We start from the raw sequence: 27,354 nt of genomic DNA, 5'->3' as shown, positions 1-27,354 counted from the left end.
GGTTTGCCGGAAAAGAGATTGTGTTAGCAGAAATCACCCCTCTGCAGGAGGGAACAACCTCTCTGCTTGAATGAAGCAAAGCAAACATGCTTCCTTCATGTCTACCGTACACACACTAAAATCTGCCTTCCAATTCTTGACTCATTCCATGAGTGCCTGGGAACCTGTCCACATTTCGAAGCGCAGATACCAGAGCAGGACAACGTATGCCACCAGCACTCTTAACAACACACGTGGTGGCAGCCCGGGCTGGAGCATGTGTCTGAAACCCAAATTTTCTCTTGGTCAGAGCGGTACAAGGAGTTCACGGCCACTCGTGTTCCACCAGGAGATTTCAGTTCTCTTCACAATTACCATTTTCCAAGATGCCACTGTGCATTCTCAAAGCGTGGGCTTAACCACTGAAAGCAAACGTTATACGTAAAACCTGTTCACTCATTCCCTGAAGTTATTTTAGGGAATGGGAACTCCTTCCTCCATCAGCGGTAGAGAAGCGAAGACTTCCTTGAACAGGAAAAAAGAAAAAGCTGGCCAGATCTTCAGGGCATCGCCCATGTGCAGCACGCTCATGTGAACCTCATGCTTCAAGGGCTTCAAGGTCACTGCTACACTGCAAGTGTTACTTCAAATCTCTGTACGTGTTTTGGCCATGGTCCTACAGGATGTATCTGTGGTCGACTGGTTGGTTTTCTTCACAAGGCTGGTGGATCCACGCTCTGTCATACATTACTTTCTCGAATGCTCTGATCACTTACGATCAAAACTGACCACAAAAAGCCAAAGCTAACCAGGATGAATGTTCAACTCTCGAAGGCTGTGAGGCCCATGCTCCAAATCCAGCAATTAGATTTGGGGACATCACACTAACAGAAGATTTCCGAGGCAAGAGAAGCAGACCCAAACCCTGTCCTTACCTGGGACACATTTAAGTTTTGTGCTTTCTCCTGCAAAATAAACTCAAATCAGAGCGCAAGACCACATCCTTCTGCAGGTAGAAGTACAACAGCAGCTGCCATTTCCGTTTTCCTGAAAGAAGTTTGCTCAGTGAATACAACATTGTTACGGAGTTCACAAATTCAGAAGCACCTCGAGGAGTTTTAGAAGAGAGATGCCTCAGGTGAGATCACCACCTGCCTCTAAGGGCAGCCAGCTCTCAAAACAAAACCCCAAACTAACACAACTCATGGGGTATGGCGTGCCGTGGTGTCCATGCTGCAGTCTGGGGAAAACAAACCAGCCCAGCAGCGTACTTCATTTTTCCAGTTACCTTGGTCTACTAAAACACACAACCCTTCCTGACAACAAACACCGCTTCGGTCAGTATCAGAGGAATTTGATTGTGCGTTCACTCCTCAAGGGATGCTCAGAAGCTCCAGATCCTTCAGCAAAGGTAAACTGCAGGACCAAAGCACGCTGCCTTTCCTCCAGAAATCAAACATTAAAACACAAGCAGAACAACAGTCAAGAGTCACAAAGAATTCCTAAGGTATTAGCAAAACAAATTCCCTCCAGTCCTTATTAGGAATATCTGGAGGACGGTTTGAAGAGGAAAGTCTAACCAAATACAAAAAAAATTTGGCTTATCCAACAAAAAACAAACGCGCAGTGGTTGCCAAAAGCAAAAGAATTCAGTCAGATAAAGAATGTGACACACAAACGATGCAGGTTAAAACCGAAATTTAAGAAGATAATAGAATAGCCGCCAGCGTCTTTAAATTTTCAAGTGTGGAAATGTCAACAGAGACAACGAAATTCAGGGAAAAACAAAGAGAAGAGATGAAGGGTTTATTTATGTCGGTGGGAGAGCTCTGTGTTGCCTCACTAAGGAACGACGGAGGGGGCGACAGCTGCCTGCAAACGCCCGTGGGCCCCCAGCTCGGCCCCAGGAGCCTGCGCCTGACCGCGCCACTGGCCTGCGGGACCAGCGCGGCACGCAGCGTCAATGGGACAGAACAAGCGACGGGAAAAGACGGACAGAAGAAGAGACGGGACCTTGAGACCGGGAAAAGCCCCCAGCTGGGAAGCGACACAGAGGAGGTGGCAGAGTCCTGCTGCTAGAGATGCACACGCGTGGAAGGTGAATGAGCTAGGAGGTTCTACACCATCATCAACAACCCCGAGCTGGCCAGGAGAGGGGCCGACCCAAGCAGAAATGGTTTCCTGGTAACTCAGCGTTGCTGAAGACACAACAGCTGCCACGGCTCAGTAGGTTACAGCTCCAGAAAGGGACGTTTCTCCACCTCATGCTATCCGAAGCCCTCCAGGGCCCTGCTGTTTGGCAAACTGGGGTGGATTACACAGAAAATACGCCGGTCCCACGGGAGCTGGGATGTGTCTGAGCGCTGTCGTCTCTTCGTACATGTGACCTTCTTTTGGCTTTCACGGAAACCAGCCTGCGTTTCCTACAGCTTCTGTGCTGGTCGCAGTACAGAACTGAACTACCTGCTTCTCTCCAATTGGCCAAACGGGACTTTTGGGGGGTTTTGTGCCGGTTGGTTTGCTTGTTTCTTCTTGAAGACGGCTGGTGAGAACCCTTCAGACAGCACCATGGCCTATTAAATACTTTGCCTAATTATTAGTAGTTTTCTCTCTTTCTGACACGGGATGAGTCTGAAGCTCTTCAAGTTCTGGAACTGAAAATCCCACAGGTGGTCTTTTAAAGAAAAGTGAAACAATTTAAATCCTTCTGCTTCTTGGAAACACTCAGCCCTCGGCTTGGCCCTCCACAGAGTGTGGAGCCATCTCCCGAGATTTGGAGGACCACAGTTTCCAGCTTGGGCTTGCATGGAGGTTGTCCTCCCTGAATGGTGGGGACCTGGTGAGGACGGGTCAGCTGGGAGAGGAGCCTACAGAAGAGCCAGTGCCATCCCAGGGCAGACCCTCCCTTGGGTTCCAGGAGCTGCTAGGGGGGATGTGTCCACAAAGGACAGAGCAAGCAACGTGGGGAGGAGAGGGGAAAGATGCCACCAGTGAGGCTGGAGAAGGATGAACTGGGGAGGAGCAAAGTAGGTGCAATGACTTCTCAATACCTTCTCCTCCAGCTGGAAAGTCACATCTTCTAAGACAGAGACTGAAACGACCAGACTCCCCAAGCACCACGGCTGGGTATGGCGGATCAGGGAAAACCGCACCACGTCAGAGCTGGGAGCCCTCCAGGTCCCAGCCCAAAGCGCACGCTGGAAGTGCTCCTGCCTGCACGGCGCTCTCCTACCACCGGGCCAGCACCGCAGAGCCCTTCTGCCGGACCTCCACGGGACCTCTCACCCTTTTGGGGACACCCACCACAGTGCCGTTAACGCTGCAATGAAGACGAGGCCCACGTGTGCCCCCGCAGGCAGCTCACAGACCTCAATCCAGGTCTGGGATCCACTCCGTTTCGGGAGCGGTGCGTGTTTCCGCACAGCTACATCTGTGCTGCGCGCGGGCTCCCGGCTGGTGACAGCCCCGGCGCAGACGGGGGCCGCGCTTCCAGCTGGCTGCATTCCCTGCGCAAACAGATGCAGCTCCTATATCGGGGTCTGATTTATTCAGCAGGAGTCTCGCACATTAAGTGTAGTTAAGTCTGAAAACAAATCTAATGACTTTAAAATAAAGAGCCAATGGAGGACTTGAAACCAAAATTCCTCCTTGCTCTGACGCCCACCACAGAAACAGTAAGGACACAAACCCTGCCTAACACACGACTGCACGAGGCTCTGGTGACCGAGAAAAGCACATGCTGCTTGTCAGACATAATTGCACATTTGGTTTTTCAATTATTTCCTGTCAGGATCCAGAGCCCACCATCTGAACGCTGACGTTAATTACTGGTAAGTGGCTGGTTTTACGACGGCGTACGGAGACTCCCAAGGCTTTCCCCGAGGCCTGCGGCTCCCAGTGCTCCCAACTCCCCGGTCCCTCCGGCCCCCCAGGACTGTCACGCAGACTCACACCACGTCCGGTCCGCCACGTGTGGAAGGGGGTGCAGAAGCTTCCAGAAGCTTTCCAGCCGCCAGTGGCAGGGTCCGGGATCCCCGGGCAGCGCCCCGTCCCCAGGAGCCCGCGTCACCCATTGGTGCCACCCCCCAAGCCGGGTCGCTCCCGAGCCTCGCGCCGGCACCGACTCCTGGCACTGCGCTCCAGCAGCTCGCTGCCCGTCATGCAGGAAACATCCTGCCTTTTATTGGCTTTTAATTTGCTGCCTTTTAATTTTGTTGACTGTCTCTTTTTCCCTTGCAAAGGGAAGAAGGAACTCTCTGATCTGCCTTTTCTGGAGCGCTCGACAACACGCACAGCTTTGTCAGGTTGTCTCCTGGCTGTCATCTTCTCCAAGGCAAACAGCCATCTCTCCTGCAGCTCCCTCAAAGGAAGGGGGTTTGTGTTCCTAATAATTCTCCTCACTTTTTTAAAAAACCCCCATTAATGAGCACGCAGTGAGGTACAGAAACCACACACACACGAACAGCCCCGGAGAACGGCCAGGGCTTTCTGCCACCACCAGTGCCCAGCCGCGAGCCGCACGCGCTGAGCCCTCACGTTTCAAAGGCAGCAAACGGCCCGATCGGAGCCGTGGGGCTGGTAAGGTCACAGAAACCTGGTGCCTCCAGAGCTTTAAACGTTTACTAGAAATAGAATAAAATCAACCCGATACAATAAATAAATAAAAACAGGACTGACCCCACACTGCAGTCACCACGTGCTACGGCAAAAAAAAAGTTGCAGAAAGTTGTCCTGGCAGCCTCACTTTGCTTCTGTTTTTTACTGATATAAATTAATCGTTAAAAGCTTCCTCACAGCTTGCAATTAGTGAGAGTTTCAAGAAGCACCAACTTTGAAAAACATCTGCCGTGTATCTCCAGCCAGTGACGGCCTCACAGATGTCATCAGAGCCAAACTTCAACCCCAGTCACTGACAGAGCTTTCTTGGAAGATTAGATTTTTATTCTGTTTTATGTTTTTTAAACAGACGCGGTGATTTGCCGTTTTTGGACCATCTTTTGTTCCATCAGGCAGGTGCTGAAGTGGATTTTTTACCACTTTTCTAGAAGAAAAGAGTGATGGCCAGTCTCACACTTCTCCGTGCAGGTACAAGGTAACGGTGGTAACGGCAGGAAGCTCCGCGTCCCGGCGGCAGCTCGGCACCGCCCCTGGAAGGGCACCGCTCCGGCACAGGAGGATGCTCGGGCACGCGGCCCAAGGGCCCCTCTCCCACACGAGTGCCCGCAGGGGACGCCCCAACAGCTCAGCTCCCTCTGGGAGAACACGCTCACCCACCTGCTCTGCAAAGCCCTCTGGTGAGAGCTGCAAAACTGAGTTGGAAGTCAAAATAAAGAATTTAGGGGAAGGAAGCGATGCCTGGCTCCCCTGCCCCTTGCTCCTCAGGCTGTGCCCAGTTCTCTTTCCCGTGCTGTGTCCAGTTGAACTCCCAGCATCCCGAGACGGAGCGCTGCTGGACCGCGCTGATGAGCCACCCACAACTGGGGAATGAGAGGTTTTCTTCTGCACAAGACACCCGATGCTGGCATTGCTCCTACTGCCAAGCCCAACCCAGCGGGGACCCAGAGACGTTCCGCGCTGGGCAGCGCCGCCATACCGGAAAGCTGCTGATGACGAAGGTATTTCAGTCCGAAATGCTGAGCGACGGAGCCGGGGCGCCGGGCAGGGACCACGGCTGTCACGGTGGGGAGCACTCGGTGCACGCTCAGCAGCACGAGCCCGGGGGAAGACCCCACACCACAGAGTTTTGGAGATCAGAAAAACGAGGCCGGGCTTTAACGCGGAAGGATGCGTTTCACCCGATGGATAAAAATTCAGCAGCGCTTTTGAGCCTCCAGAGGGACCAGGAGGATGCTCTCGTGTACGGTGAGCAGAGAGACGGCGCCGCTGGCACTGCAAAGGGGAGGCCAGGAAACGCAGCTCGAGCTGCAGATGAGGCAGGCAGCGCTGGAGGGGCGTGCTGGTGCTCACTGCCTCACCGCTGAGAGCTGTGGGTGCCTGCAGAAAAGCCCCGTGTCTCACCGGAGCCTGCTCCACACAGCGCTGGTGGCCTGCGCCAGGCAGGGAGAGGGACCGAGCCCGGCCGCGGCAACTGCCAAACCCTGGCTGGTGCACCAGCGGCGGTCTCGCTTCACGTAGATCACGCTGATGCGGAGACAGTGGCTTCTCCTACACCGACACAGCCTCACTGCTAGCACTGCCACGGCGTTCAGGGGCTGCCCACGCCACGGTGCCCCCTCGCTGAGGAAGGGGCAGGTGATGCTGATGGAAATGACACCAGGACGGGGCGCAGCCCCCAGTACCACGCTGACATTTTCCCACGGGAGCCCAACTGGCTCTGGATTTCTGTTGTCCGTTGTCCCCCATCCATGCTGATGTCACCCACAGCCATGTCTCAGGCGCTCGGCAGGCCCCTCAACGAGCTGTCCATCGTCCCACCACTTGATGGCATCTCCTTGACTTTGCTACCATCTTCTATAACTCTCATGGATGCTTACAAGCTCCACTACTGCCCACTCCCCTTCCTGGGCCACCCGCTCCCCTCCCTGGTGCGTCTTAGCCCCCGTTTCCAGCCTGGCATCTCTCATCTCCATCTGTTCTTATCACAAAACCTTTTAAATCTTGGAGGCAAGTTTGCCACTTTGCCCATGGATGGCTGACAACCAGGAATTGGCTTTGAGCACACGGGACCATGTAAATCCAGCTGTCACCAAAGCCAGGCTTCGCTCCTGGCTCCCACCACCTCCCCAGCTCTGCCCGGCACATCAACACTGCTCTGCAGGGGAAACCCAGCCAAGAGGAGTTTGTGCCTGGCCGGGGGAGGAAAGCTGCCCCTTCTGCCGCGTGTCACTGCTCTGGCCTGGCTCCACCAGTGCAGATGCTGCATGCAGGACATTCTTCCAGCAGGGCCAGGCTGCCAGCTGCTCCCCCGGGGCTGGAGAGGGACCAGGAAGCACCACCTCCAGTGCTTCCCAGTACGCCCAGCAAGGTGCGATGCCCTGCAGCATCGGCAGGAGATGGAGAGGCCACAGCACCAGGCAAACCCAACCTCATCAGCTCCCTCTCCTTTGTGCCAGGCTTTCCTCCTGCTGCTCGCGCCGGGGCTGCGCGCCTGCTTCCCGCACCGCGCAGGGCTGTGGGGACACGTCGGGCGGTGGGCTGCCGCACGCCCTGGGCACCCTGCCCACTGCCCTGCACGCAGGCGTGGCAGCAGACCGGACTGCTGAGCCCCCTGTATGGGACCTGTGCCCACCAGGGTGGGATGTAGAGAATCCCCCTGGTGGGATCAGAGGGGCTGGGGGACACCCCTTCCCTCCCCTCCCCTCCCCTCTCCTCTCCCTGGGAGCAGGGCGGTCCGCACCCAACCACTGCAGCACGGCCCGAGGTCTCCATCCCAGAACCTCATCCGGCGATGGTCTTTGCCCTGCAATGTGGGCACAGGGCTGGGGGCACTCAGCCGTGCCACCCCCCACTGCACGCACTGCCTCTCCTCACAGCCCCAGGGCCAGAACGATCCTTGGCGCATCTGCCTTCTGGCAAAATCCAAAACCGGGTGTGTGGACACCGCACTCCCACAGCTCCCAACTCATCGCGGTCACCCTTCGCCACCCATCTCCGAGAGACAGCCGCGTCCCAGCAGAGCCACAGCCGCCCACCGCGTCCCAGCCAGCAGAGACCATCCACCTACCTGCTGGAAGAGCTCCTCCGCCCACTGCTGTTGCTCTCCTCGGCCTAAGGGGGCAAAAGACACCAAAACAGGCCGTTTAGGTTAAGAAAGGCAAGAGTGCGCTCCAAACTCTTCCTACTGGGGCGCTGCCCCCAGAACACCCGGGGTTTCCCATTCCGAGGGACTCAGGAGCCCCGGGCTCAGCGGTGGCGGGACGCCGCGCGCACTGGCACCGGGCAGGGGTTTGCAGGAGGCGCAGGCCGGGTTTCGGAGTGCCTGAGGCGATGACCGCCATTGTTTTACTGCGCTTTACCAAAGTTTAAAGTAACGATCCCTCCGGGGCAAAACCACGCCATTTGCAGGAGAAATAAGGCAGAAATGGCCAAATTCCACGCTGCGCCCAAGGCGAGACGGCCCGCTCCGGGGTTCGAGGGGCAGGTCCAGCGTTCCCTTCGTTAGCGATGAACTGCCTAATTGAGCCCCCCGGGCCCTCAGCAGGGGGTGAGCAGGGAGGGACCGGCGTCTCCCCCTTCCCGCCCTCCGAGGAGAGCCTTCCTTGGAAAGCCAATGTTATTCCAAACCCAGAATTTTTATTTCTGAATTTGTGCAAATACAAGTTGAAAGATATTAGCTGCATTTCACATTTTGTGCAAATGGCAGAAACAGGCAATTCATGTGCAGCAGGATGGGGGCTAGCCAACGATTTCGATAAAATAAACCCTTTTTTAATTTAAATGCTAATGCACTGAATTAAAATTTAATAACTGAGGAAATTGAAAAGCCGAGCAGGAATATTGGAAATAAATCCAAGCAGAAACAGCTGAAATTAAAAATTCTAGAGAGTGGGAGGATAGCAGCTAAGCTGTCTTATATGATTACATTTTTTTATATTTTTTTTTTTTTCAGAACGAAGGGGGGAAGGAAAAAAAATCCTATCTTTGGCTGGCTGTAGGGCAGTAAATGGAGAGCGCTGTGATTTATTGCTCAATTTTCCTGAGGGAAAAAGGCTTTCTTTCATGCTGAAATATTTCATAAATTTCAAGCCAGCATAAATTCTTAATTTAAAAGTTATGGAGGTCACAGTTAGTGCACTGGTGCAATTCTGAAATCTTAAAGGAATAGCAACCAAAAATTGCAATTTGATTTTATTTTTTTTAATTCTTCGTGTGAAATTTTGTTCAAAGGGATTCTCCGCGTTACGCAAAGCTGAAACACGTCCCAACTTCTGAAGGTTTAAGGAATCCACTGGAAATGAGGAGATAAAAATCTAACTCAATTACAAAAAGATATTTTTTTAAATCATTATTATTATTATTATTATTGTTAGCCACTTGAGGAATTTCTGTTAAAAAATTTCCTCCCTCCATCGCCTGGGAAAAGCCAGAAGGGAGGAGCTGACAGTGTAATTGCTCCTGTTAGATCTCCAATCTTTTGTGAGCACTGATATGTTCATTTGTTATACAGCTGTTCAGCCGCAGAAAGGATGTCAGAGCACCCATAATTCAAAGCAATCAATCAAAAATTAATGATTTGTCATGCTTACACAATGGAAAAAAAAAAGCTTTATGGGTTCCTGCAACTGGTAGATTGCTCAAACCTTTGGGGCATTTTCTAGAAGATTAGATCTGTGTGTACAAGGAAAAAAAAAAAAAAAAAGGAAAAGAAAAAAAGAAAAAAAGGAAACTTAATGTACAGCCAGGGCAGAACTCCCGGGGGTGCAGGGGCACTGGTGTCACCCCAAGCCCCCGCGGGATGGGGCTGCTGCAACCCCGTCCCATCCAAGAGCATTCTGCACAACCTAGCCTCGACAGCCGCCCCGCGAGCCACGCTCCCAGTGCCCAGGGCCCGCAATCCCAACCCACGTGGAAACACCCGCCAAATATAAAATCCGCCCGGATGGGCGCTCACCAGAGCCGCAAAATGCAGACGCCAAAGCTGAAGGCACAGCGGTGCCGTCGCGTCCCCTGCGGGGCCATCCAGCCCCCACACCGAAGGCGACCCGAACGTCCCAAAACGGAAATATTTCCTTTGGGGAACCAGCAGCTGAGCCAACCTCAGCCTCGGCAAACTGAGCTCACGAAGTTCTTCACCCTCCACGCAGGTGAGAATTTCTTTCGGTATAAATTCATTTGGGGAACGCGCTGCGCAAGGATCATGCTCCCGAATGACGCCTGTGGATGTCCCGACGCCGTATGTTATTCCTGGTGACGCGCACGTGTGAGCTGGTACCTCCCCGTGACTGACTGCCCAGGCGGGACCACGCGTGCCATCCATTTACCTTCCTTTCAGTATCTGTACTCGAGGCTGGGCGAATGAATTCCTGGCAATAAGACGTGGGGACTGCAGCCCCCGCGCTGCCCAGCCATCACCCAGCGACTGCACAGCACCTTCAGGGGCCAATATGCAATTTTATTATTTACTGCTTTTTTTTGCTTACCTTCCCCATCTGTGTGTGTCTGCCCTGCCCAATTTTTCTCTTTTTTTTTTTTTTTTCATTTTTTCTAATGCCAATTTTTTGGCTTCTTGGCCACTTTCATGAGCAGACAAGATGTCCATGAGGAACACAGAAAGGGAGGTACAACGCTGCGACTCCACCAGCACTAGGAGGTTTCTTTAAAAGAAAACAAGAAAAAAAAGGAACCGCAAGAAAGCAGAGCACTCGATCTCTATGCCTTCACACCAGCCAAGACGCTCTTGGAGGGGAGGCATCTCCTGGGCCCCTCCCAAGCCGCTCTTAGGGGCAACACTCAAAGACACCGATGGACACGGGCAGCGCTGGCGCCATTGGTTCTGGGCTGCCGCAAGCGCACGGCTGACTTCTTGTTTTGGATCTGTGAAATCTAAACACCAGGCCCAGTCTGAATAAAATCAGATCCAGCTGTCTGGAAGGTTTCTGGATGCTTAAACAAGCCCATCCTCACCAAAGGAGCCACCAGGAGACACCTTCATACACTGCTCCGGTTTCCAAACGCACAATTATCTGGCAAATGTTCTGTGCCAGCAGTTCATCTCAGTTCCACGCTCCTCAGGAACAGCTCTGGTTAGTTCAGCGCTTGTGCAGCGCCTGCACAGCAAACCCCGGCCCAGCCCAAGGCTCCAAGACGACGTGATCACAGATGAGTGGCACCCACGCTACCCGAGACCACGGTGTGTCCAGCCCAAAGGCGGGAAGATCATTTCCTCCGATAGCACATGGCATCTGAAGGTGAGAAAGTGTAATAAAGAAGCGCCATGGTGCTCTCCTCAAAATTTGCAAAATAAATACAATTATAAGCTTAAAAAAGAAATTATTGCAGAAAACCGGCTGTAAGTGACCTATGTGATGTCCCTCAGCTCTTCACGGAGAGCGGCAGGGGACCGTGGCGTGACGCCCAGGGCCCTGTTAGGCGGCTCCGACCCTCAGCAATCGTAAAGCAGATCCCAAAAAAGACCTCGACGCCAGAGCCCTACAGACTGGAACTGGTGGAGGCATCTTTGGTGGCAGGTGGGTGGCAGCAGCCACTGTTCCACGGGACAGGGCTGCCGCAGAACCGGCCATCGCACCGGCCTGACCCCAGCAGCCTGGGCCACTGCCACGTCCACGCTCAGCAGAACGTCTCCAGCCGGGCCTCCAGCCCACATGAAAGGAGACCTCCTCTCCTGCTCCGCTGGGGCTTGCCTTCAGCACTGGGAAAACTGGGAGATGTGTACACGTATTCTTTAAAATCTGGCTGAAATAAGCTTTTTTTCCTTTTATTTTGCAGTAAGCCCACTTGGAATCAAATGGGAAGCGACGATGTCATTTGCAGGCCACGGTAAGAATCCATTTAAAATAAAATGTTGCATTTAAATTCTAAAAAGTGGTATGTAAGGACGACAAATATCTGCAGCAAGTGGAAGCGGTGAATTGCTGGAGATCACCACTGAACCGCCAGCAGCCAGACTGGGCTGAGAACCCCTTGCCAAAGCCGCGTCCTTGGGGAGGGCGAGGAGGAATCTCCGGCACGCCAGTCTGCCCAGGTGATTTAACTGGGTGGCTCCTTCATTTCTAACAGAAAAAGCAGAGGAGCAGAGTCGCTTTTGTGCGTATCGGGGACGCTTAGAGTAGTTTTGTTTAACTAACGCTAATAAATATCTATTAAACGCACGCAAGCAGAATGTGGTTGCTGGCCATATGCTCAAGTCGTAAGTGAAAAGTAAATGGTGTGATAAATAAGAACTGGATCAGACAACATCTCCTGACAGGATAGCATCAAAAACCAGGAGTCCCAGCAGATGTGCGACTGACCCCAGCAACCCATGTTTATAGACAGGGCTGTGCTATCTTGGGAAAAATCCCAACGTTCTAACAGTTTCTGCAAAACAAAAAAAATAACTAAAACCCATTAAAATATTAAATGAGATTTCAGAAGATTTAAGCACGGGCTTTCTGCCTGATCACGTAAACGATGATTTAAAACAATTACTCAGATCACTTGGGTTTGCATCCGCGGAGGCCACGCGCAGATCGGCTCCCCGGGGCGTGACGCCCAGTGCACGACAGGGGTGCCAGGACCCCCCAGCCCCCCGCCAAAGCCCTCCCCGGGGGAAAAGACTTTAAACCCATTTATTTACCCATCCACAACCACTCCCCACTCCACAACCGCTTCACCCCAGCTCTGCTGACGGGAGATGCCCCAGTCCTGCCCAGGGCTCGCAGGAGGGGCAGGAGCTGCTCCTCTCCCAGAGCAGGGAAAGTCACGTTTGCTCTCCAAGTGACTTGTATGAGGGCTGAATTGTTTGTTTTACCTGAAGAAAAAAAATAAAATTAAAAAAAAAAAAACCCAAACACACAACCTGCTTTCCCTGAACTCCTGCCCAAAGACAGCTGGATAATTTTTGGTGGAACACAAAAATACACGTACAGTTCAGAAACGAGCCGTCAGCGCTCAGCGTGGAAAATTTCACCCCAAATAATTAAAATTTGGCAAAGGGAGAAGCAACTGAAAACAGGTCTCACAAAGGAATGCGCCATAAAAATAACTGCAGGCCTGCCTACCTGCGCTGTCTGTTATTATTAACTTCAGAGCCACAGAAAATGCAGGAAGTGCCTTTTTTTTCCCCTTTTTTTTTTTTAAACAAAGGGCAAGACATTGGCAGTTTCCTATTTAATTTTCATAAAAGAGACAAAAAAAGAAAAAAAGAAGTCGTGCACTGCACCGAGACATCTGCAGAGCACAAGGACCCGTAAAGATGCCTGTGCCCCTTGGTTTTTTTTGGACCGTTGCTTCCTCCCGGCTCAGGAACCGCCAGGCCCCAGCTCCTGCACGGCACCGCGGTCCCCACCCCACCCCAGCCCGCGCAGTGCCCAGCGCTGGCCCCAGTGTTACAGAGAGCCGGGAGCGAGGCCGAGCCGACGGTGAGCCAGGCAGGATCCGTGCCCGGCACTTCCCGGAGCCGGGGCATCGAAGCAAAACCATTTCCAATGCCTTATGCTGCCGTGGCTTGTCCCATCCTCGTCCCTCGCCTCTGCAGATCCGTAAGGGATGGATTTTCTACCAGGGAACGAGTTCGTTCCTTGGGCCGGAGGAATGCGCTGCCTATTTCCTCAGCTGCAGCTTCCCCTCAAGAAACAACCAAAATAATAACAGAAGTATCTGCAAGGAGGAAATCTGAGCTCTACCATGGCATCTCCTGCAGCACAGCCCAGCCCCAGAAGCGAGGGTCCCCGTCCCCCCATCGCCATCACGGGGTCTGCAAACACCCCCTGTCCAGAGATGCCGGCAGCAGCCTTAAAAAACAGGAGCGTCAAAATTACCCGTGAGCATCGGGGGGAATTTCACCCTCTTACTCAGCTGCAGCCTTGCCTCAGGACAAAACGGCGTGGGGATGGGCTGAGGTCAGTGCGGCAAGGGGGAAACCTGACAGAAAAAAAAAAACCATGAGATTTTTTCAGCTTCCAAGATGAGAACAGCAAGGAGCGTTTTCTACTTGAGGTCATCAGAAGACAAACACAGCGACTCCCACCCCACCCCATCCCATCCCATCCCATCCCATCCCAGCCGCAGAGGCGTGTGGCTCCCACCAAGCCAGGGACAAGCTCTCAGGCAGGTGAGGATGACGGAGGCGCCAGCGATGGGCACACACCAAACCTGCAGGAACACGCACAGGCGATGCTCGCCACCAGCACACGGGGCCATCCGAGACACGGTGGGGCCAAAAGCCCACAGACCACCCACCGCTGTGATGCCCAAGGATCGCGTTTGGGCTCTAACACAGCGTCTGGGAAAGCCTCCAGCGTGAGAGGGCGCTCGTCGCTCTCGGACATACACATCAGTTAAACCCAGCTTCAGAAAGACTTACTTTAACGTTGAGATTTCCCAGGTTCACTCCTGGGAAGGCGCCAAGGTGACTGTGACCTGCACGGACGCAGCGCGTTCCCAGCACCCTGGCATCAGGCAGACGGAGCATCCCAGCGCTCAGTGCTTGGGGACACAGGGATCCCGTTGTTTCTCTGAACACCCGCGTCCAGAGCGCATCTGAGCAGAAAACAATTCATTACTGAGGAGCTACCTCACCCACACGAGCTCCTCCACTTTTGATGGTTGTTCAGCCTAAAAAGAAACCAGCGTGGTTTCTAGATGGGAATACAGCATCCCCAGAGCTCGGCCCAGCCCTGGCCACGTCCCTTCTCGCTGGTGGCCACCCTCCCAAAGACCACGCATGTCGAGAACGTCCCTGAGCCAGCAAACGCCATCACCGAGGGTAACGGTACTGCAGGATCCACGCGCTCACGTGAGGACACCCAGGGCCTCCCACCGCGCCAGAGCGTTACAGCCGCAGAGCGGACATCCTCGCCCCGTCTGCCCATCCCAGGTGAAGCCAAGGTCTCCTCTGGTCCCACCCATGGAGGTGGGCAGCGACCCACCTCTGCCGGTGCCCGTCCCTGCGGTAACGAACAGCTGACGGCACTTCTCACCACTCGCCTTCCCTCACCGCTCGCCTTCCCGCAGGTTCCCAGTTGCCGCAAAGCCGCTAGGTGCCTCCCCAATACTAATTAGCAACAAGCAGTAATGACAAAACCGGCTAGGAGGGTGACCAGCCCGACACAGAGGTCAGGCGTGAGCACAGGACCTCACTGGAAGTCAGGACGGGAATGATCCCCTCTGCTTTTGTAGTTTCACTTCTGACTTCACCCGGGGGCCCTCTCTACGCTGATTTCAATTCTTTTTGTATTGGCAGGAGAATTATTTTTCTTTTAACTTGTTTTTTTTGTGTTCTCGCAAACAGCGGGACTGAGTTTGCTCAAACTTCTCCTCAAATCCTGATCTCGGGCAGAGAAAGTTGCAGCACGGAGGTAAAAAGCTCTAAGTAGGCAATTAATAATAATAAATCACGATTAAAATCTAGAAATTATTCTCATTTGGTTTCACTGTATTCACTTCTTGCCTACTGTTTATTATCTTCCCATTTTATGATCTTAATTTAACAACTTGGCTGTGTTGCCTGCATCCACCCAACTTCCGAGCGATCTCAGGAGCTCGTCGTTTCAAGTTCTAAAGAGTTCCAAACTGAACAGGTCCGATCCCTGCTGGAAAGGTAGGCAGGGGCTGTGCTCACCAGGAGAGCCACGCGACCACCAAAACCAGCGAGGCAGTGAAAAATCCTGTCACCACACCAGCACGGGGCTGGGCAGGTGCTGAGCCCCCTGAGACGGGCAAACCTTCCCCTCGCGGGACCCCGGGTTCTCGTGTCCCCTGCCACTCGCCCAGTTCCGCAGTCGCAGGCAGGTGTCAGGGCTGGACGTGGCTGCCTTTGAGGCAAGGAGTAATTTTATGAACTTGCCGAAAGTCCTGGCAGAATCTGTGCTCTGAATTTCAATTTTCCTCCTGTGGCAGCCCAGGGAAATTTAAGCAGCACAAGCAAGCAGGAGCAGACCAAAGAAAGGGAACATTAAATACATTTTAACCTAAAACTACAAATGTTCAAACAAGTATTAAAAAGCCTCAACCTGATATTGCTTTTCTTTTTTTTTTTCCCCAAAACAGTCATGAAATTAAAATTATGAATTAAATCAATGCAGCAAATTGGTCTGGATTTAAAGAGTTACTCCTTGATTATAAGCAACTGAAAAGTAATCAAAATATTTTTTCCATCTCCTGTTGCTCAGTGCTCCTCTTTCTCTGTTCTTTACCAGAAAAATAATCAAATTGAGAGCGAAGAGGAGAAAAGGAATTACTGATTACTGAACTCTCATATTATAAAAGCTGGAAAATAGGAGTGACCGGGTAAAACAACAGCATTATCTGCACCAAGCAGTTGTTTACAGATGGTATGAGTTTCCCAGCAAAAGAAACAGCTGGAAATATTTTTAAAGAATAAATGTATATGGAATGAAATCTTGGGGAGGGGAGGGGATTATTATTTTTTACTTGGGGGGAAAAAAAAGGAAGAAGGAGCCATGTGACAGCATTTCAGAAATTCATCAGTTTTTCCAGGTTTCCAATTTCACAGGAAACTCTCAGGAAATCAATTTTTTAAAAATCCTGTTGCGGGCACTTTTCCAAGTTGATAAAACAAACATATCTACCAAGCTACGAGTGCGCACAGGGAAAAAAAAACATAAAATAGGAGTTATCTGCACACGGCATCCCACACGTTTTCCGGCAGAAGCATCGTTGCACACGGCTTGTTCAGGCGCTGCGAGCAGGCCCACCTCCTCGCGCTGCCTGGGCAGGCCTCGCCGTGAAACGCCGCCGCTGATGGGGCCACGAGAGCCTCCGCCGCACGCGGTGCCCGGCGGCAGGAACCATCAGGAGCTGTCCCCCTCGCAGAAGCCCAGCCATTCCGCGCTGGAGGCCAACACGATGCGGTCGGAAAGACCCGAAAGCTGAGTCTGAGGTGAACCAGGCAGAGCACGTTGGGAGCACGTGCATGGGCTCTCCCCGCAGCTCAGCTGATGGGAGGCAATCTGAGAACCCGTTTATCTCCACCGCACGTGGAAGAACTCAGCCGAAGTCGAAAGGGAACAGTTTAATCCACCCCAAAAGAAGTCTCTGTGCAACCACAGCGAGAGCCGGGGTTCGCAGGGGGTGGCTGGAGACATACGGCGGGGTGCGCAGACTCCCAGGCAGTCCCAGTGCGGAGGCCGTGGTCGTAGAGCTCGGCATGGTCTGGCCAAAGCCAAGTCCAGCCAGGAGACACCTCAAGCTCTCGGACAGCTGGATGTCCAAATCCACAGACACTACGCGGAAGCACTTTCTGCCATCGCTGGCCTGCACTCCTGGTGCACATCAAAGCAGGACAAGTACCTGACAGCAAGATGGCCCACCAGGTACAGGCCCAGCTGTACCACGAGCTCTTGTGGATGCTCAAATGCTGCTGTCTATGCACTAAAAAGGACGCTGGGTAACAGCTAGCCAAGCCTGTACCTAGAGGAAAAACCACCTCTGAACCAGGTACCTCCCATCTGCCCACGAAACCACAAAATCCCATTGCTGCTTCCCAGCGTGATGACACAGACTCACCTGGATCATCCTGCTGCTCCCTCCCCAGAGCCCGTGACCTTCAAGAAGCCCCAATCCAACATGTGAGGAAAAACTTAAACCAACTCATGTTAAGAACATCCTCAAGAGGACCGCTCGCCACTGGTGGGACGTCCATCGGCCACAGCGTCGTGGATCTCAGGGCCAGGGAGCCCGGTGACAGAGCATTTCTTGGAAGAAGCTTTCATAAGACCAAAACTTTGCCCTTTAGATCTGCAGAGGCTGTGACACACGTCCCACAGCTGCTCCAGCTCATGGTTAAGCCATCCGTGTTTCAGTGGGAGTAACGGGATCCCTGGGCAGGACTGTACACGTGGGAGTCAGTTTTACCTCTTTCTTTTTGGCGAATTTCGGACAATCGGGTCCCTTCACAACTAACACTGCTGCACAGATGCAAGGTACGGACAATGTTCAGCTTAGATCTGAGGTACGTCATGAAAAATTAAACATTTGTCAAACACACCATAATCCGAGGCAGAAAATTAGTATTTAGAATTTTAAAAGACATAATTTGATAAATATTGCAGGAGACGGTGTCAGAACAGGACCATGAGGAGATCCAGTGCTGGCCAAGGGTCCCTGCCAGGCTGGCCCCGAGCTGAGGAGGCTGTCCATTTGCAAAACAGAAATTCTATCCTTAGAAACAAAATCCCTCGTAGCGTTTAGAGATGGGCTGTGAGGCTGAAACTAAACAAACATTTACCATTCGGAGGTTAACTACGGGATGTCACCTTCTCTCCCAGTTTTGTACAATTTGCTTTTTTTAATAGCATGAAATGGTGGTAATTTTACTTTGGAAAGGGAAAAAAAAGTCAAACCACATTGATCTAAAAGTAAGAAGGGGGGAAGGCACACAAAGCTGGGTAATTTTTTCAAACTTAAAAAAGAGCAGTAATTACAGGGGGGGAAATTCAAAAAGAGTTTAGTCTGCCTGGATCCCTCAAAAATGAAAAAAAAAGAAAAAAGTATGAAAAAATAGTAAAAAGAGAAAAAAAGATTAAAAGGGAATGAAGGAGGAAAATGAAGGAAGCTGAATAAAAAGCAGGCTTAAAGTAGAAATCTTAGAAATTCTGCTCACAAAATAACTGCCGTCAGCCAGCCACAAACCCTATAAATATCACCAGATCGGCTCCCCGAGCAGATATAAATCAATAAATAAACAAACCAACCTCCAAGATTGAAAAAAAAAAAGAAACCAGAATAAAAAAAGACCAGAAAACGCAGCAAAGCTGCACTGCTCTCAGCAAGGGCGGGTGGGTTTGCCAGCCTCCCAAGGACGACGGCAATTTGGGAAATAAGGGCGAGGAAAGGCAGCCGCCCCCGGGCCGCTGAACGCGGGGCTGTGGCAGGGACCCCGCTGAGCCGCCGCCGCGTGCCCGGAGACACCCAGGTGCTGCCCACAGGCAGCGGGGAGGGTGACCCCCAACCCCTCACACCGGGCACAGCCCTGGGAGGAGCGGAACGTCGCCCCGTGCCACCGACCCGCGCTGCCGTCGCTCCCAAATGGACACCTCCAAGCGACCGGTTGGGCTTACGGAACCGTTCTTGAGCAGTTTGTGTGGGACAAACATCGCCCGGGCCCGACCTGCGTGACCTCCAATTCTCTGTAGTTCATGGAGTTGGAAAAAACAAGGGCACGGAGCTGCAGTGAAATGATTTTCAGCCAGAACTGTAACTGCAGCAAGAGCGACCACCGCATGGCTTGGTGTCATTTCTGCTGAACCACTCACACAACAGAGTATGGCATTCGTTTTCAAAAAGTGGAAGTGACACACTCTGACATTTAAAATTTTCTGATTCATCCAGACAAAATATCTGTTCTATTTATTTTTTAAAGCAGGAACTGTAAGATGTGCTCAAAATCTAAACGAAGCACTTGGAAGCCCCAGATTCTGCTCCACTCAAAAGTATGCAGCCCCAAAAGATAGTCTTTATTTCTGGTCAGCAACAAAAATTAAAATCAATATATTTTTCTTTGGTCAACCTGAAAAGGAATTTTTCAACTTGTCATAGCTTCAAGGAAACCAAAACATCTATTATTTGCACAGCCCTGCCGCCAGACAGATTTGCCGGAGCAGCGCGGGAGAACCACCACGGTGACGTGAAAAGGTACAGATGTTCCTGCAGGATCCATTCCCGGCTGGCCCTGGCAGGCGGCATCGCCAGTCCCCTGCCAGTCTGCGGGCTGGCAGCTGCTGCACGGTCTCTGGAAAGGAAAGCCAGGAAGTGTGATCACCTCCCCACAATTCAGACGCAGCCGTGGCTCATGTCTAAGAACCAGAGAGAAACCCCAACTGCTGAAGCCGGATTTCCAGATGCAGCCTGGGCTTCGCCACAGCGCCGGCTGCCGCTGCCAGTGCCAGGCAGAGCCGGATCTGCCTCCCGTTTGAGAAAGGGGCAACGAGCCCATCGAAAGGGATCTGTGTTCCTTGGCGTGATAAAAATAACGGGCCAAGGGCTTTCCCCCTCCAGATGTGTCACCAGCCTGCTCCAGTCCCCTGCGAGCACCAGCTGCAGGAGATGCCGGGCTGGGAAACGCTCGCTGTGCCAGCTGCCACCAGCGCTGCCGTTCAGAAAGAAGAAACGACGCTCGCCTGCGCTGGGTGCTGCGGCAGCCCCGCAGCCATGACCCACCTGGGGTGCCCTGTTCTCCGCTCAGACCATACGCAACCTCAGAGCAGCCACAGGTACTTTCTGTCTGAACTGGTTTGTGCCCAAGGAACACAGCAGAACACAAACTTCAGGACTGGCTTAGAGCACACCATGTCCCATACATCGTTCCACTGAATGTGTGGAAAACGACCTCAGCCCAAGAATTGCTTTCTGCACGTAACACTGCCAGCGTGGGATCAACAGTCCAGGAAGCTGTGACAATTCAGGGCACCTGTGTAAAAGCCCTGGGAATACTGGGGACTGTCCTGGAATCCCCACACTCCAAGCCAGGTGAGGGACCCCTGCCCACTCTGCCTCCACGCTGTCCTAAACGAAGGAGGACACAAGACGCTCCTGAGTCTAGGAGAAGGTTAGCTGCAGAGAGACGACGACACAAGAGTCACACACCCCCAGGCAAGGGCAGGACAGGGCATAGAAAGCCTGATGCACCATCACAAATATCCAAAAGCATCTTCACTCCAACCTTATCCTGCTTTGTCAAGCTGGAAGCTTAACTGGGGCATCTCCAGTTCTTCAGAAATGCCACGCATCTCCTCAGCCTTTGCAATGCGTCCCTGAAGGGGTGGGCAGACACCCCGGGCTGGAGCTACGGACAACGTCTGCTGAAGCTACAGGAGGTCAGAGATCTGCTCTGGGACAGAAGGCCAACACCCAGTAAATGACACTGTGTGCCCTTGCCACCACCACCCCAAAAGACTCACACACAAGGGACGCCATCTCCCTACACAACAGGAATAATACAGACAACTTTTAATTCCTACCTTGGCAGTTTCAAACCAGACAACCTTAGCAAAAATGGAAAATTCTTATTCACTACTGGTTATTTACTGGTGTACAGAACACTACGCTGTAAGTCACCTTCTCCTTTGAGCTAACAGAAGCTAGAGGCCACAGAGCCGGAGCTCCAGGAGATGCTCTGTGCACCCGCGGTGGGCAGTGTCTGCAGAGCAGCCACGGAGCGGGCTGTCCAGGGGAACGTCTGCTGCTGTCACCCACAACGCCTCCTCCAGAGACTGGTCAGCATGGGAGAAAACATCCTGCAGGTCTAGTCACAGCTCCTGCAGAAGCCACTGTCTGATATCTTCCTGTCTGAGCTCCCTGCCCCAGCCAACCAAGGGGCCTGCACCTCACGGCCAAGGCAAGCAGACGGGCAACACGACCACGCTGGCAGGCACGTGGCTCTGCTCGAGGATCCCAGACGCTTCAGCGTCACATTACCCCCAGCTCTGCCTCTCCAGAAAGATCAATACTGTTTTATATCCACCTGAACGATCCAAAAAGCACGGTCAGGCTGGTGCTCCTCACCAGATCTAGACGACCACTGCCACTCGCACACTGAGACAGGGTCCTCACAGCCCGGAGACACTTGCCCCACGAGCCACAAACACGGGCCAACTGCTTCAACGGCACCTCCTTTGGGAGCGGGCAAAGGAGAGTGGGGACGAACACACGGCTCTGCAGAGGCCAGGCTCACAGTCACCCGTGCCTTCAGTGCAGCATCGGCCTGCCAGGGCCACAGCCGCGCTCAGGCCGCAGGCTCCATCCAAGCACCCGGGTTCCCCTCCGAGGTCAGAGATGCCAAAGCAGCTTCCAGCTCTGAGCTCAGAGGGTCTTCGTAAAACTTTGTGCCTCGCAGACAGAGGTTTGTGGACTTTGTGTGCTATGCAGAAAACCACGACAGTTACTCTGCTTACTCGCAGGAGGGCACGGCTGCCCCTCGGCTCTGCCTCTGCACGCGCAGCAAAGGAGCCGCAGCGCGTCGGCACGGGTTCACTACAACCACCCTCCTCCAACGTCACTTTGCAGGGCTCTGTTTTCTGCTCGTGCGTACGGTGAGGTGGCAGCTTGCGGACTCGGTGTCTTGGTCTCCGGTGACTAATTGCCTGGGTAATGAATAAAAAAGAAAACCCTACCGGGCCACAGCTACGCAGCCACTATACTGCGACACGAAGTGGACATCCTCTCGCGTCCCCTGGGATTCCCCCAAACCTGCAGCGGAGGGAGGGTACAGGAAAAGGACACCAGGAGGCAAAACTCCACGTCGCCTGTACAGCTCTGAAATGGGACCCCCTGCCTCCCCGCAGCCGCTAACGGGCACACCCTGCACCACGCACAAATTATCGCGAGGATCAAAAATATCTTTACAACGCAACTTTATTTCCATGTATTCGAAGCTGCTTTCCCCTTTTGTTTCTTCTCTAAACCAGCTAAAATGAGCATTAAGGGATATAATTATGTTGTTAGCTTAATTGCCTACTTAAAGCAGAATCTACAGGGGTTTAATGCAAGATTTGAAAAGGGGGGGGAAGGAAATTGGGATATTAATGGATACAATTTTAAAAACTAATCTCTTCTAGGGAGAAGTGAGTGTCAAGCACGGGACAGCGTGCGGGGGGGGGTGGGATCAGCTCACATCAGTTTCTGTCGCAAGGTTTTGTCAAAACGCAAATTGTTGGCCCATTCCTTCTCCAGCAGTCTAATTTTGGAGAATCTGACCTAATTAATCACTAACCATCACAAAAAAAAAAGTATCCCTCCTTCGGTTTGAAACGCTAATGCTATTATTGGCGTGACACACTTAAGCTCAGGACAGGGGCTGTTATCTGGTACGTGCCCGCTGCTGCAAGGACCAGTCCAACTGGGAGAACTCTTGCTCCCAAAGCACCCAACGGACAACCAACCACTTTGCACAAACAGAGGAGCACAAACAGGACAACAGGAGAAAAAAATTGGTACCCGGCCCATATTGTGATAGCTGCTGTTAACAGCAGTTATCTGATAACACAAGTTACCAGTGCCCACATTCGAAGGCAGAAGGATGCTCATCGCCCCTACAAGCAAACCCATCCTCTCCCATGAATGTTCATGCTCGGGCCATCTTTTGCATTTATTTATAGAATCACAGAATCATTACGGTTGGAAAAGACCTCCAAGATCATCAAGTCCAACCATCAGCCTAACACCACAATGTCCACTAAACCATGTCCTGAAGTGCCACGTCTACACGTTCTTTGAACACCTCCAGGGATGGTGACTCCACCACTGCCCTGGGCAGCCTGTCCCAGTGCCCGATCACTCTGTCAGTAAAGAAATTTTTCCTAATATCCAACCTAAACCTCCCCTGCCGCAATTTGAGGCCATTTCCTCTCATCCTATCACTGGTTACTTGGGAGAGGAGACCAACACCCACCTCCCTGCACCCTCCTTTCAGGCAGTTGTAGAGAGCAATGAGGTCTCCCCTCAGCCTCCTCCAGCCTCTGTCTGGAGACTGAACAACCCCAGTTCCCTCAGCCGCTCCTCATCAGACTGGTGCTCCAGACCCCTCACCAGCTTCGTTGCCCTTCTCTGGACGCGCTCCAGCAACTCAACGTCCTTCTTGCACTGAGGGGCCCAAAACCGCACACAGTATTCGAGGTGCAGCCTCACCAGTGCTGAGCACAGGGGCACCATCACTGCCCTGGTCCTGCTGGTCACACTGTTCCTGACACCAGCCATGGTGCTGCTGGCCTTCCTGGCCACCTGGGCACACTGCTGGCTCATCTTCAGCCAGCTAACACTAATTCAGAAACACTAAACTAAATCTTCAAAGCTTGCCCTGTTTGCACCACGCCGTTTAACTGATTTTATGCCAGGCTCAAAAGAAGCACCGGGCAAAGCCGGCTGATGAGCAGGGCAGAGCACACTGCCGTCAGAGCCTGCAGAGCCAGGCAGGCGCTGCAGATGGTCCCACCACTGCCCTGGTGTCACTAAGGGCATCGCACGGCTCCGCACAGGGAGACTTCTACCGCATCAGCAAAGCTGCTGGAGTTTTTTTATTCGTGGCCCTAAACATCTCCCATTTCTGCAGTTCTCCTCTCTCCCCATGGAGAGTTGCCGTGGCTGGTGTTGTCTCCGCTGTCTTGGTGACCGAGATGCTGCTGCTCAAGCACTTTTGGGCTCCTCTAGCTAAACTCTACACATCTAACTTCTCCAGCACGGGGTTTTGTCAGACCTAGAATTAATCTCAGCGCTTCTCTGTGCCGCCCTCCGCTCCCTGGCTCAACCGCTTTATTTAAAGCACAGCTCCCACTAGAGCTAAATCCCACGCTCTGAACGTCCAGTTTGACTCAGAAATTGTTTCTGCAGGTTTTTCCCCCGTCCAATGTTCACCACAGAGCTGGGGCATGCGAGGGACACAAAATTTTGGGGGAAACACCACCACCACCTTTATGAGGTTTTGCTGCCTGTATGACCCAGCAAGGGAAAACGTTCATGAAAACCCAAACAATACACGTGGGAAACACCGTTCTGCTCCCGCAGAGATGGAGCAAATCTTCATCCACAGCATTTGCTCAGAAATACACGCTGAGCAAAACCCAGCACCACCATCTTCTTGTTTTCCCAGAAACAGAAACAAAATGGTGATCGCAAGAGAAGCTTTCCACCCAAAAGGAGAGCCCTCCCAGGGTCTGCTCCCTCACCTCGGCTGTCCTTCCCCGGAGCTTATTTAAAGAAAATTTTGAAATCCTCAAGAAAAAATTTTATTATATTTACTTTATTATTCAAATATTCAATACACAACATATTATTTCAACTATTATTATATTTGAAACCCTTAAGAAAGCTGTTTTATGTCATAAGGAACTCTTATCCCACAGCCTTTTGCGGACCCCGTTGCTGGGATTCTGGAGGCGGATGGCGTTTGATATGTCTGTGCAAGGGAACACCACGCTCTTGGATGAACTACTGGTGTGCCCAAAAAAATCACAGAATGAACGTATCTCAGTGTCTCCTTGGGAACACAGAGGAAACGCGCATTGTTACAAAGTTCGATATCATTAGGAGGAATACGTACGGCACAAATCAAGGACTTCAGAGAAGAAGCCACCTTGAATCGTTTGATTAATATCGTAAGTACTTCCTATGCCGACATAAGTGGATTTCAAACAACTTGAACTCAACCTAATTAGATGGATTAATAAAGCACCAGAATTAAGACATTAGGTTGAAAGGAAAAATGTGAAAGAATTTGGAAATTAGCAGATAAAGTGAGAGAAAGTATAAAAGGGGACGCATCAACCACCAGGCTTATAAATCCTGGGGAGTCCGATGGCAAGTACGACCAACCACGGCCACTGAACACAACGAACGGCACCATCAAAAAAAATCCAGCTTTACAAGCCCATACTGGAGCCCTAGCCCCACGGACGGATTACACGAAAACCACAACAAAAAATAACACAGCTGCAAAATCAAAAGCTAGAAAACGTCAGAATTTTGGTGGAATCCACCCTCTGCTGTGCCACGCCAACCTGCCCCCTGCTCTGACACAGACCCAAGATGCTTGAACACACTGCTTCTTCCACCCTCAACTCTTCCAGCACTCATTCTGATTTAAAAAAAAAAAATTAAAAGAAAGAGGAAAAAAAGAAAATTTCTGGAGGCCAGACTGACCTGCTCGAGGCCACTGCTGGATGACCGGGTCATTGATTCCGCAATGTTTGTCCATAACAGCTTTTAAAATTTATAATTAAAATATTTTTAGCAAGAATTACAAATTTGTTTCTATTTTTTTTTTCCTCCCATACTTGTGCTTTCCTCTGTCCCAGGGTTTGGGCACTGTGGGGACACCGAGGATGTGGGAGGGACACCCGACTCAGCCCCCCGGCCCCGCTGCGTGCCACCCCGGCTGCCCCTTCCTCTCAAGGCTCTGCTGAGCATTTGCAGCTCGAGTACTTTCCTAGGTTAATAATTCGGCCGGATCAGGGCGTTTTTCCACAGTGCCATGTCCCTGAAACACAGGAAGTTCCCCCAGTTTTCCACTCGACGCACAAAAGCAGTTTTTGCCTCCTTCCCCAGAGCAAAGTGCCTGGCGACTGCGCCAGCCCCAAACCAGCCGCCCAAGCCCGGCAGTCACTTAACGGTGTTTAGGAGGGAAGGTCTGAAAACCCACAAAAATTCCTAAAGACCCTAAAGAAAAGATAACAGATCCCAGAGGGACTGGGACCCAGAACTAGCCAGGTCCAGCGGAACATGCTCTCCCCGACACCACGGCTGTTTTTTGGGCTCACCATGAGCAAACCCCTCTTCCTCTGGGCAGATAAAGTGAGAGACAGTAAACAAGGGGACGCATCAACCAACAGGCCGGGGCAGCGGCAGCTTTTGCCGCAACTTCTCCAAGCAAATTCCCCCCTTAGGCAGACACCTGGCTTGGAAAACTTTGTCCCAAACACTTAAGAAGTTTTGGCAGAGTTATAACGAGTCAAACGCAGGGGCTCGTCGGAGTTGGGCAATCCTCACCAGCAGCGCCACTGCCAGCTCCACCTGCAACACAGCCACCCGAGAGAGGCAAAGGCCAAAACAAAAAAAAAAAATATAAAAAAACAAACCTAATAAAAAAACAGGAATAAGCTGAGTGAGTCATTGTTCATCGGAGGAGAGGAGAAATGGGGATTTTTGTTTGTTTGTTGGGAGGGGGGTGGCGTGTTAGAGACACTGAAGGAAGAAGAGTTGGTTTGTTTTGCTTTGTTTTACAGATATATCACAGGAAAAGTCTTGTTTGGAGATTAAGTAGAGCTATTAATGACGAGCAAAATGGCTGTCAGTCACGGCCTGTATTCCCCGGCTGATGAACAAAGTAGTATTTCTATTCCACACAAAACCAGACGGGCCGTCCCAGCACCAAGCCGCCAGGCCCGGCCCTGCGCAGGCCGAGGCAGCGGGCGCCCAGCGCCAGAGTGGGCGCCCAGCCCGGGATGGACCCTCCTGCGCGGCCGGCCCGTGCCACCTCCTGCCCTGGGTTCAGCCAGAGAAATACAGCTGAAGCCGAAATGGGGCTGCACGTGCCAGCGGGGAATTCAAACGGCTCTACGTATTTGCAGGCGTAAGGGTGACACGAGGGTGCGATGACGAAACCGCCGGCGGCACAAGACAGCACAGATCGGGCAAGCTGAGGTCAAAAGGGTCTTTTCAGGGCTGTTTGCACATTTGTTTCCTTTTTTGATGAAGTGAAGAAGAAATAACTTTAATGAATCATGAACACATCATGTGCCTGGTGACCTTGCGGAGACAACAGCAACTCCCGCTCATTTATTTTTCAAACAGAACTGGAAAATAAATATAAAAGCATCACTAGCCAGTGTCCTTCCCAAAGCGGCTGTCAGGAGAACAAAAGAAAAGGCGTTCGGGCAACAGGGAAGTAGGGGAGAACTCAAACAAACAGCACCAGCCCAAACCCACGCCCCAGCAGGTGCCCGTCCCACCGCCGTGCCGGGGACACTGACTCCGCTGCCGGCAGGCTCCACGCAGGCGCTCTGCAAATCCCATCCCACACGCCAGCGCATGGGAATTTTGGGAAAGCCTTTAATACCTCAAGCTCATAAACTCTTGCACTCAAAAAAACCCATGTAGGGCTTTATATAGGCTTTTTTTTGAGTTCCTATTAATGTTTTATCAAATGTACTAAAATAAGTGAGTGGGAGCTTCACGCCCATGGTACACCCAGCTACTGAGCCACCCAGATTTTGGTTTACTGTCTGACACTAGAGACGAAGTGCA

General features: G+C 52.1%; 1 protein-coding gene across 2 annotated transcripts in view; it reads right to left on the bottom strand.

Annotated features, from left to right (window-relative positions):
• ZNF618 (zinc finger protein 618) overlaps window positions 1–27,354 on the bottom strand; it is a 157,959-nt gene that overhangs the window by 80,374 nt on the left and 50,231 nt on the right. For both annotated transcript variants that reach the window (XM_086763639.1, XM_086763640.1), the window contains exon 2: window positions 7,664–7,707. In XM_086763639.1, the coding sequence (XP_086619765.1) occupies window positions 7,664–7,707 (44 nt within the window). The remainder of the gene's footprint in view (window positions 1–7,663; window positions 7,708–27,354) is intronic.

The sequence above is a fragment of the Chlamydotis macqueenii genome, chromosome 20, assembly GCF_036417535.1.
Source record: "Chlamydotis macqueenii isolate bChlMac1 chromosome 20, bChlMac1.mat, whole genome shotgun sequence".
Lineage (NCBI taxonomy): Eukaryota > Metazoa > Chordata > Aves > Otidiformes > Otididae > Chlamydotis > Chlamydotis macqueenii.
This window is presented reverse-complemented; position numbering and strand designations above follow the sequence as displayed.